A 10,558-nucleotide genomic window follows, 5' to 3' on the forward strand; every position below is an offset into this window, starting at 1 on the left:
TCGCCACTGCGATTGGTCGAGGGCTGACTGACGTCAGGGCGCGGGGCCTACGCCGTGAAAGGGGGCGACATGCGGCCAGTCGGCTGCCTGCGAGCTGCGCTGCGGTGGAGTCGCGCCATGAGCGTGCTAGCTTTGGAACCCCGGCCGGCGGGGAAGCGGTGGCTGGTGAGTGGAGTCGGGGGGTGGGGGGCGGCGACGTAGGGGCTCCCGGGCCCTGGCTAGCTCTTGTTTTGCCATTGTTACCGGATAACACTCCCCCAATTCCTTGTCTCGGTTTTCTTATCTAAAAAACGGGTCCAGTATTCTGACGGGCTCTAAACTTCCGGGAACTCTGCTCCTGCTCCAGGCGCCCCGCCCACTCAGCTCGCGGGGCAGTCGGCCTTCTGGAGTCTCCGGGGTTCCTGGGCCCCCTTCCTCAGTCTACCCTGCCTTCCGTTCCCTTCTCTGGTTTGGGTCCCAGGGGGCGCTGTAAGCTAGAGGCCGACGAGAGATGTCGGACCTCAGTTTCCCCGGTGCCGCCCGCAGGTGGTCGGCCTGGGGAACCCGGGACTGCCCGGCACGCGGCACAGCGTGGGCTTGGCGGTGCTGGGGCACCTGGCGCGGCGTCTGGGTGTGGAGGACACCTGGGCGCGCGACCGGCGCTGCGCGGCAGACCTCGCCGTGGGCTTGCTCGAGGATGCCCAGGTGGTCCTGCTTCGGCCCCGGCGGCTCATGAACGCCAGCGGGCGCAGCGTGTCCCGGGCCGGTGAGTTGAGGGCACCAGGGATAGGCCGGCCGGGAGGGCGTAGGGGCCAGAGACGGGGGTCTGGGACGGCGGCAGAGCTCTTCACCTCCAGGTGCCTGTTGAGCTCCAGTTGCTGCATTTGGCCTTGGTTGGGTACTTAAGGGAATCTCAGTTTCTTCATATGCGAAATGAGGTCAGTTGCGGGCCCCCCCCCCCCCCCATGGGAGCCGTGAGTCGGGACAGCGCCCTCTGGGCAGATGGCCAGTAACCATTTCCCTGTGCCAAGCGGAGCTGTTTGGGCTGACGGCCGAGGAGGTCTACCTGGTGCATGATGAGCTGGACAAGCCCCTGGGGAAACTGGCTCTGAAGCTGGGGGGAAGCGCCAGGTGAGGCCCTGAGCAGGTCAAGGTGGGCTAGGGAGGACAGCCCCCCAAGTCGGAGTGGGGTAGGAGTGCCGATCCCGGTCTCGGCAGGGAAGAGGGGTGCTCTGACCCCAGACTGGGCTGGGAGGGGTGAAGGGTGCTGACCCAGGGAAGCACTGATTGTCCCTCCCCTATCCCTTGAAGGGGCCACAACGGAGTCCGTTCCTGCATTAGCTGCCTCAACTCCCATGTGAGTCTGCCCCTTCGTCCGGCTCTGGGTCTGGTGGGCCAACGTGGGGGGCCTCCCGCACTGGGCGTCAAAGCTCCCCGGTCCCCCCTCTGGCTCCCCCACAGGCAATGCCGAGGCTGCGGATAGGCATCGGGCGCCCTACCCACCCCGACACGGTGCAGGCTCATGTGCTGGGCAGTTTCTCCGCGGCTGAGCAGGAACTGCTGCCTGTGTTGCTGGAGCGGGCCGCCGACATGCTCCTGGACCACATCCGAGCGCGGAGCCAGCGGCCGTCTCTAGGCCCTGACCTCAGTGAGCTCCTGCCGCCCTAACCACCATGCCCGCACACCAGCCACGTTCACAGAGGTGCCATGCCAGCCTGTGGTATCCACTTGGTTTTTTTGTTTGTTTTTATTTTCTATCCACTTTTTATAGAACTCTGCTCTGGGCTGCCCCAGCCGCCTATAGATTAAAGAGGGGACTATGGCCACGGTGGTCCACTTCTGGGATGGGGATTGGTCTTTCTGTGTCTTACTTGGAAAGTAGAGAAACTTCAGGAAGACTAAACTTTTTGAACCTTTTCCGAGGACCAGAGGTGCGGATCTGTGAAATTAAAGACGTGCCGTGGAAGCCGAGGCCACCTGGGGGGAGGGGGGTGTTCCCACCCTTTCCCTGCCAGTGGAGGAGGGGCCGACGGGGTCCAGCAAGCGCCCCTCCCAGGTGGTGCCTCAGCCCACAAGTGAGGCTTTGCCACATTTTTCTTTGGCCCATTTTACAGATGGCGAGATGGAGGCGTAGAGGGCTCCGCACAGCGGCAGTGCGGCAGAGCTGTGGTCTGTGCTCGGGGCTGGCTGCCACCTTGCCGTCCCCGGGGCCCCTGGCACTCTCACCTCAGGGCTGCTGTGCACCCGGAAGGCTCCCACACGGGTGGTGTGTGAGAGCAGTCTGAGGTCCTCGGGGTTGGGTGGGATGTGGGGCCGTCGAGGCACCAGGCCCAGATCCCCTGGCTGGTAGGGTGTGAGGCCGGATGGCTGCTGGGGCAGAGACCCCATCTTGGGTGGCTGGGTGCCAGGCTGGCTGTGGAGAGGGGACTGGCGTCACCACCTCCGCGTCATAGTAGAGGCGGCTGAGGTTCAGAGAGGCCTTGGGAAGCCCGGGTTGGCTGAGAACAGCCCTTGGACAAGTTCCACAGCTGCCTGTCTGGCAGGGTCGCTCACCCACCTGTCCTTGCGTGGGCTGTGGGGCCGGCCGTCCTGATGGAGATGCGCAGCCGGCTGGGGGCTGAGGACCGCGGCTGAGCTGAGCGTGGCCAGCACGTGCTGCAGCATCTCCTTGCACTGCAGGTGGAACACGACCTCAGAGTCGCTGTCCTCCTCGTGGGGTTGCATCTGCTGGGGGGGGAGTGGGGTGGGCCCGCAGAGATCAGGCTCAGGGCGGTGGTGGGTGCCAACACCCACCCACCTCTGGGAAACTCCAACCCCAGTGCCCGTTTTCTCCAAGTTTACCCTGGCTGTGGTGGGATACCCATTCTCCAAATGAGAAGCCTGAGGCGAGAGGCCTTCCAGGGCCTCAGGGACTCCAGTAACTTGGAGACCTTCAAGGGATCTCCGAAGTACAGAACCCAGAAAAGGACAAGACTTGCCAGGAGTCTCTCAGGGGAAAGGCAGGGCTTCTGGCCCAGCCTTCCCCAGGAGTCCTGGTTGTCTCCAAGCAGTGGCTGTCGTTGGCCCACTACCCCCGCCCCCCAACTCTCACCCACTTCCTGTCACCTGTAGAACGTCCTGTAGGATGAAGGTGGCCCTGGTCAGGGCTGTCTCCAGATTTGCCCGAATGTTCTGCTCTTCAGTCAGCTTCCGCTGTAGCCGTTGTGCCTCAGCCCGCTGCCTCTCCAGCTGCACGTTCAGCTGGTCCCTCTGACTCCTGGGCCCGGGACCAGGACGAGCCAAGTCAGCTGCCTCCGTGCGTGAGGCTGTTTCTCTCTAGCCCTTGGGACCCTTCATCCAGCCCCAGGCCTCAGTGCCCCCTTGGGAAAGGCCCGAGTTGTGTGGCCGGAAGGGATGGCCTCCAGCTTGGTGTCCCCCCCCCCCTCCCCCCGCCAGGCCCCTGCAGGCCTCACCTCAGCGCCTGTTTGTCCTGCTGCAGCTGCTGGACGCTCTGCTCCAGTTGGTTCAGCTGGAGGTGCAGCTGCTCGGCCTCCGCTGTGACCTGCTGCTGCTCACGGCACTTCTCAGTTAGCATGAGGATGATCTGCGGGTGCGGGCAGGTGGCCATACCCTGGCCCCACTGTGGGCCCTCAGCCTGCCCCGCCCCCAGCTCCGGACTCCACCAGAGCTCACCCCATTGTCCAGAGAGGCCAGCCAAGGCCCCGGGGGCCCGGGGGTGGGTTCATTTCAACAAGTGACGGGGGCTTTAAGCCAAATCAGGAAAACCAGAGGTGCACCCAGCACCCAGGAGCCCCCACAAAGGACCTTGTGCCCTCACTGCTGTCTCCCTCATGAGTTGGCTCCAGCCCGGGGCCCAATCCTGCCCTGAAGCAGCACCCCTAGGATTCCCCCTGCTTTATGTGCCAGATGCCCTGTGACGAGGGCCTGGCGGGCACACCTTTTGGTGGCCTCTGCTGTGGCTGGCCATGACCTTCTGGGTGTTCTCCAACAGATCCAGCTGTTTGCACAGCTTGTCCTGGGTGCCCTTGAGCTGCTCGTTCTCCTGGAGCAGCTGTGCGCCTTGCCGAGATACTTTGGACAGCTGCAGGGTGACCGTGCTGTTCTCTATGATGGCCCGCTTTGTCGTGTCCCACATCTGGCTAGTGGCCAGCTTCCGGAACTCAGAGGCCACCAGGTTCACGCGCTGGATGATCTCCTTCCTCAGTCTAGTCATGGGCGGGAATGAGGGGGTGTCAGGCAGAGTGGGCACAGACACCACCCTCCCAGGTGGGGTTCCCCAGAGCGCTTAGGGCCGCCTCCATGCTCGGTCTCCCAGGAGGGGCGGGGCTCCAGGTAGAGCCCCTATAGACCCTGTGGCCTTTTGAACCATATCAATGTATTATTACCTATTAAATAAGTGTAATTTAAGTCACGAAAAGTGGCAAGAGGAAGTCCAAGGATTCGCCGGTCCCGTGGGAGGGCTGGAGCTGGGAGCTTATCTATTTTCTCCTCCCCTCCTTACATCACCAGCCAGGGTTCTGAGCTGCAGCAGACTGGGGAGTCCCTGAGCTAGTGCGGTTCGAAGCAGAGGCTGTGGGAGGCCTGAGCTGGGCTTGGCCCCAGCCCGCCCACCTGTCCTTGTCCAGCACAGACTTCTTCTCCAGGCTGTACATGTAGTCCTTGTGTTCGCTCTCCTGCCTCCGTAGTTGGTCCTCCAGCGTTGTGAACTTCTCTGTGAGGTCCTCTTTCTGCAGCCGGAACTCTTCCAGAGCTGCCAGCTTGCCCCCTGCCCCACCACAGGGCACAGGCCTGGTGAGGGGCCGCCTCGGGAGGATAGCGATGGCCTGGAGCCCCGCTTCCCTCCCCGCTTCCTCCACAACCTCCTCCTTGTGCTTCCTGATCCAGTAAGGCCAGACCCCTGTCCCTGCGAGACGCCATGCCCCGTCCTGCCCGTGTCCATGGTTTCTGTCTGAAATGCCCTCTCTTCCCCACCACTAATCTTACGAAGCCTCATTCAGGTTTCACTGCTTTAGAAAAACCTCCCTTGACCTCTGTTTTCTGGAAAGTGACAGTGACAACAGCCATTAAACTTGAACAACTTCTCTGGGCCAGGCACTACTGCTGTCCTTAAGCCTCAAAAAAAAAAAAAAAAAAGCTTGCCAGCTGGGTGACCTTGGGCAAGACCCTTCAACTTCTTGAGGTGCTTCCTCACCTACAAATGGGGACAGGTGTGTATGTGTGTGTGATAGTATTTCCTGCCTTGGATGATGGCTGGGACCATCATGGAAGGTAATGTGTGGGAAGCAGCACATAGGTGCTGTTACTCAAGGTACACGTATTATCCCCATTTCCCAGATGAGAAACCTGGAGGTCTAGGAGAAGTGCTTGCCTAAGGCCACAAAGTCAGTGGTAGAGCTGGGATTAGAGCCCAAAGAGCAGGATCATTGGGCTCCCCGTCCCTGTGGTGTGTGCCCCCGAACTCGCCTGCCAGTGCCCTCCTCACCAAGGATGATGTTCTCCGTGGTGAGGTGGTCCTTGGTCTCCTGGAACTCATGGCGCACCTGGGCTAGCTGTGCCTCAAAGGCGTCCTTCTCCATCTCCTTGGCCAGCTGCAGGCTTTGGAGCTGCTCATTGAGTTCAGTGATCTCATCTACCCTCTGGTTGAGTGTGCGCTTGAGGAAGGCCACAATCTCCTTCTTGTTGTTGGCCAGCTGCTCAAACTCCTGGCGGAACAGCTTCTCCTGCACAGCCAGCTCATCCCACTTCCGCTGGTAGCTGAGGGGGGTGCAGGGCAGAGGTCCAGGGAGTGAGCAGGCCAGGCCTCCATGCATCTGGGCCTGCTCTCCTGCGTCTTCCCATAGAGGGGCATTCGAGGTTCCTCACGTGGGAATCCAGCCTCATCTCCCACTGTGCCCCCTGATCTGCACTCACAACCATAGCCAGTGCCTGTGCTCCATGCTCTACATCCATTACATTGCCAGAATGTAAGCACCATCAGGACAGAGCCTTTGTTACATTCACAGCTGTGTCCCCAACACCTAGGACAGTGTGTGGTACATAGTAGGCACTTGGTGTGTATTTGTTGAATCTGTGAGGAAGTTGATACTATGATAATTCTGCCCATTTTACAGATGAGGAAATGTAGGCTCAGAAGGATGAAGAAACTCCTAGTTAGTAAGTGGTGAAATCAGAATTTGAACCCAAGTCAGTCTGATCCCAAAGTCAAGGCTCTTAACCACAGTGTTTACTGCTACAGACAGCCAGCTCTGCACCCTCCCTAACATATCCATGCTTTACAGTCCAAAGCCTTTGCACCTGCTTTCTTCCTTACCCTCATCTGCTTCGTAAGGCCTGGTGGGCCTCCTGAGTGAAGCCTTCTTGGGCCTGAGCCCCATTTATGACCCTCTTTTTGGTGCCCTCCTGTAAGTGGGCCCTTGTTCACTGGATAGTCGAGACCTGATGTCATATCTGTCTTATCCACTTGGCAGACCCGACCTCCTCTGTATTCTTGGGGCCTGACAAAGGAGCTCGGCAAACTGTAAGCACCTAACAACTGTCTTCCAAATACATTTTCCCCAAATACATTCCACCTTGTGTCTGAGCTTGAGGAAAATGTGAATTTTTAAAGAGAGTATCCTATAAATGATTTACTGGTTTCTAATGGAATGATTTGTAGAAGTTATTTGGAAAGCTGTTTTACTTCATTATTTATTCAACATCTTTTTAAAAAAATTTTTTTTGAGAGAAGGGAGGGGCAGAGAGAGGGGGACAGAGGATCTGAAATGGGCTCTGTGCTGACAGGCTGACAGCACCAAGCCTGATGTGGGGTTTGAAATCATGAATCAGAGATTATGACCTGAGTTGAAGTCAGACACTCAACCAACAGCCATCCAGGTGCCCATACTGAACCAACATCTTTTGAATGGCATTGTGGAATGCAAAGCTGAATGACCTGCTTTGCCAAGGAGGAAGCAGCTTGGCACAGGGAGGTCAGGAGGGCTAGGGCTCCCATCCTGTCACCGCCTCTTCCTGGGAGTGACTTCCCTCTCTGAGCCTTAGTCCCTCTGCCTGTACAATGGGGATGGTCGTGGGACTGTTTCAAGGACACAGTGAAGCGCCCGCACAGGACCCACCTGGCACACATGAAGAACTCAACATTAGCTGTGACTATCTGCAACATCATCTTGGGAAGAACTGCTGCCTGATGGTCATGAAAGGGGTTATTTATTTAATAGAAAGAGGTTTGTCTTTTAAGGGTTGCCCTGAGACTGGGCTAATGCATCATAACTAGGAGGAAAGTAGTTTTGAATTGAGAAAAATAAGCAAGTGAGTGTGTCTTGGAAGAGTTAGAGACCCCTCCCACACACAATACCATCTAAGTCACAGCCAGGAGGAGCCACCCCTCATTTACATTTGGGGAAACTGAGGCCCAACGTGAAAAAACACCTGGGTTCAGCAGGTGGGTGTGTCGGTGGTGCACACAGTGCAGAGAATCCTAGCGAAGGCATCATGGGAGTGGGGGAGGTGGTGGGAGGAAAGACATGTGTTCCACCCACCTGCCTGGGGTGGGGGCGGGGGGCTGCCATTTTCAATTCATCCCACTGACTGAAGTCTTCTTTTATAAAGCACCTGATCCCATGGTGCAGGAGTGAGGCAGGCATGAGTGGTGCTTGCCTGGGGCAGGGTTAGCATTAGGACCCCTGGACTCTGGGAGCTGAGAACCCGTGAGGTCAGATTGTGAAGCCTCTCCATGTACTGAGGCTGGAGGCGGGGATGTGGTCTAGACATCCCGTGGGAGGCCAGAACACAGGCCTCGGGCCCCCTGTGCAAGTCTGCACAGTGGTCAGCTCTGAGCAGGGCTTCTGACCCAACAGGACCACCCTCCCCAACTGCCTACCCACCGGGCCAGCCTGTCCTCCAGGTCCCGGATCTGGATGTGGTAGAATTCTCGGAGTTCCTCGCCTAAAGGCATTTCCGCGGGCTTGCTGGCCATGCTGGCATCCTTCTTGCCACCCTTCTTCTTCTTGACCTCGGGCTCCTTAGCCCCCTTAGTTGCCTTCTTTTTGGGAGCCATGGCTGCTGGCGACCACTGCCCCAGGGCCCTTTTAAGAAGCCAGGTGGTTGCTAAGGAAGTTGGTCCCATACATAGCAACGGAGTGAGGCAGATCTTAAAGGGGCCCTGCCCCCTTCCTGGCAAGGCTGGGCACTAGCAACCAGCCTCTCCGTCCGAGGGCAAGCACCAACAGAGGTCGTAGGCCGGGTTGTCCCAGATCATGACTCTTGGGGCACTGTTTTGGATTCTGGGGAGGCTTCTCCTTCCCCCCCGGGTGGAAATGTTACAGTGGGTGAGCCCTGGGAACCACTGCCTTGCCCCACTGTGCCAATCTGAGAGGGTGGGCTTTCGCAGAGCTCCCCAGAACCAGAAGAAGCCAGTCACCTGGCCCCCAGGCCAAGGAACTTCTCTCCTGAGGCTTCTGAGACCAGCTGGGTAATTGGTGATACAGCAACATAGCAAATCGACCTAAGGCACAGCAAAATGCAGCGTGCTGAGGGCTGTTCTGTGTCAGGATGACCCTGTCCAGAGACTGGCTCCGTGTTCTGCCCCAAAATGTAATTGTTCCAAAGGCAAACAGTAAATAGAGAAGCAGGAAAATCTAAATCCCTGCAAGAATGAGTGTGGTACTGGAGCAGTGACTCACATCCTTATCTGCTGGAGTGTGTGTGTGTGTGTGTTTAAAGTTTATTTTAAGAGAGAGAGAGAGAGCACGTGGGTGGAGGGGGCAGAGAGTGAGAGGGAGAATCCAATTTTCTCACCCACAGAACCCACCCCGCCCCTAACCTCTGGGGAGGAAAGGGGGGTTGGATATTGAGATCTTCAGCAGTCAAGGATTTAATCAATCAGGCAGTATGTCTGGAGGAGGCAGGGGAGTTTGGGCCACCCCCACCCTTTGGCCTATGCATCTCTTCCATTTGGTTGTACCTGAGTTGTGTCCTTGATAATAAAATAGTAAAGGGCTTTTCTGAGTTGCAAGTTCTATGAATTATCAAGCCTGAGGAGGGGGGTCTTGGGAACTCTAGAATTTCTAGTCAGCTGGGCAGAAGTACGGGTAGCCTGGGTACCCCATCTGTGGCTGGCATCTGAAGTGGGAGCAGTTTCGTGGGACTGAGCCCTTGACTTGTGACGTCTGTACTGAGTAGTTAGTGTCAGAAATGACTTGAACCATCAGACATTCCATTTGGTGTTGGAAACTTGGAGAAATGGTGTAGAAAAGTGGCATGTATTTGGTGTCAACACTGGACGTCCAACTCCTCATCCTCAGTTCTGTGTTATAATAGACATTTAAGCTGGGGTGCACTGTTCTGGACAAGTAGGGGTTCCCTTACCCTCCAGCTCCTAGTCCGGGGCCACAGCTTCATCCTGGGAAGGGCAGGCTGCTGGCCTTTCTCCTCCTCTCCAGTCCTGTATGGCAGAATCTCGTTCCAGGCAGGTACAGCGGACAAGACTTCCCACACAGGCCCACTTGGAAGGTGGAAGGTTAGTCCGGGTGGTAGCAGGCTGGGGATACTTGGACCTTGATGGCCCCCACTGCAGTTGGCCCACAGGGTGGGGGTCCACAGCAGTGGACGCGAGCTAAGACCAGGGGCTGCCACCTCCTAGTACTCACTCAGAGAGAGCACCGTCACTCCAGGAAAAGTAGGTCCGGCTCCCAGCTTGAGGGTAATGGTTCACGGGTTCTGCTCTGGGGAAGGACAGGCGGGGAAGGACAAAGAGCTCCACAGTTCTGCCCAGGGGAGCTGACTTTATTTAGATCAGAGCTTCAAAAGCTCCTGTGTGTAAGGGCGTTCCGTTGTCAAAACCAATGGAGATCTTGGTAGAGAGCAATTAGGAGTGGCTTAAGACAACCACCATTTGGGGGCGCCTAGGTGGCTCAGTCCGTTAAGCATCTGACTTTGGCTCAGGTCATGATCTCGAGGTTTGCTCAAGGTTTGCTTCCCCATCTGTCAGTGGGGTTCATAATGACATCTAACTCCTAGAAATGAGAAGATTCAGCAAGATAGATATAAAAATCCATGACTGACACACATTAATTGTTCAATACTTATTAGCTATACTTAGAATGATTACCTTTATATTTTTTGATTCAGTGAAGCACTAGTTTAAGCCACTGATTCATTTTGTGACTGGGGAGATAAGGTTAACACAACAGTAACCAGCCTCTGCCTCCTGGGTAGCCACCATCATACTTTGTAAAAAATGTTCATTTATTTTTTGAGAGAGAGTTTGAGTGGGAGTGAAGGGAAGAGGGGCAGGGAAGGGGAAGGGAGCGAGACAGAGAATCCCAAGCAGGCTCCACACCATCAGCGCAGAGCCCGACATGGGGCTTGAACTCAGAAAGAGCTGTGAGATCATGATCTGAGCAGAAATCAAGAGTCGGACGCTTAACCGACTGAGCCACCCAGGTGCTCCCCCCTTAATTTTCGCTGATTTATCATTCTTGTGCAAGCATTGCACACTTACAACGTATGTCTCCATAGCACTATGTAGCAGTTGTTATGCAATTTTAAAACCGGACATATGGGGCACCTGGGTGGCTCAGTC

At 56.8% G+C, this 10,558-nt stretch overlaps 2 protein-coding genes across 2 annotated transcripts; one reads left to right on the forward strand and one right to left on the reverse strand.

Moving 5' to 3' along the window:
* Window positions 1–6: 6 nt before the first annotated feature.
* On the forward strand, window positions 7–1,904 carry PTRH1 (peptidyl-tRNA hydrolase 1 homolog). Its single transcript, XM_039229465.1, has 5 exons — window positions 7–165; window positions 526–745; window positions 1,011–1,110; window positions 1,291–1,336; window positions 1,441–1,904. Exons 1-5 carry the CDS (start codon window positions 70–72, stop codon window positions 1,645–1,647), a joined length of 669 nt encoding a protein of 222 aa, XP_039085396.1. The 5' UTR covers window positions 7–69; the 3' UTR covers window positions 1,648–1,904.
* CFAP157 (cilia and flagella associated protein 157) lies at window positions 1,847–8,032 on the reverse strand. Its single transcript, XM_039229462.1, has 9 exons — window positions 7,860–8,032; window positions 5,462–5,733; window positions 4,591–4,744; window positions 3,917–4,184; window positions 3,432–3,562; window positions 3,085–3,235; window positions 2,537–2,703; window positions 2,206–2,392; window positions 1,847–1,918 (listed from the first exon to the last, which is right to left on the reverse strand). The coding sequence occupies exons 1-9, from the start codon at window positions 8,030–8,032 to the stop codon at window positions 1,847–1,849; spliced, it is 1,575 nt and encodes a 524-aa protein (XP_039085393.1).
* Window positions 8,033–10,558: the final 2,526 nt, after the last annotated feature.

This window comes from Hyaena hyaena, unplaced genomic scaffold (genome assembly GCF_003009895.1).
Source record: "Hyaena hyaena isolate Hyena2069 unplaced genomic scaffold, ASM300989v1 scaffold_38, whole genome shotgun sequence".
Classification (NCBI taxonomy): Eukaryota; Metazoa; Chordata; class Mammalia; order Carnivora; family Hyaenidae; genus Hyaena; species Hyaena hyaena.

Coding starts and splice junctions, on each gene's coding strand:
- CFAP157 (XM_039229462.1), bottom strand. CDS start 8,032: ATGGCTCCCAAAAAGAAGGCAACTAAGGGGGCTAAGGAGCCCGAGGTC. Junction 4,185..4,590: donor TCTGTGCTGGACAAGGACAG/GTGGGCGGGCTG, acceptor GCCCATGACTAG/ACTGAGGAAGGAGATCATCC. Junction 3,236..3,431: donor CAGGACAAACAGGCGCTGAG/GTGAGGCCTGCA, acceptor TCCCGGGCCCAG/GAGTCAGAGGGACCAGCTGA.
- PTRH1 (XM_039229465.1), top strand. CDS start 70: ATGCGGCCAGTCGGCTGCCTGCGAGCTGCGCTGCGGTGGAGTCGCGCC. Junction 746..1,010: donor GCGCAGCGTGTCCCGGGCCG/GTGAGTTGAGGG, acceptor CCCTGTGCCAAG/CGGAGCTGTTTGGGCTGACG. Junction 1,337..1,440: donor TTAGCTGCCTCAACTCCCAT/GTGAGTCTGCCC, acceptor GCTCCCCCACAG/GCAATGCCGAGGCTGCGGAT.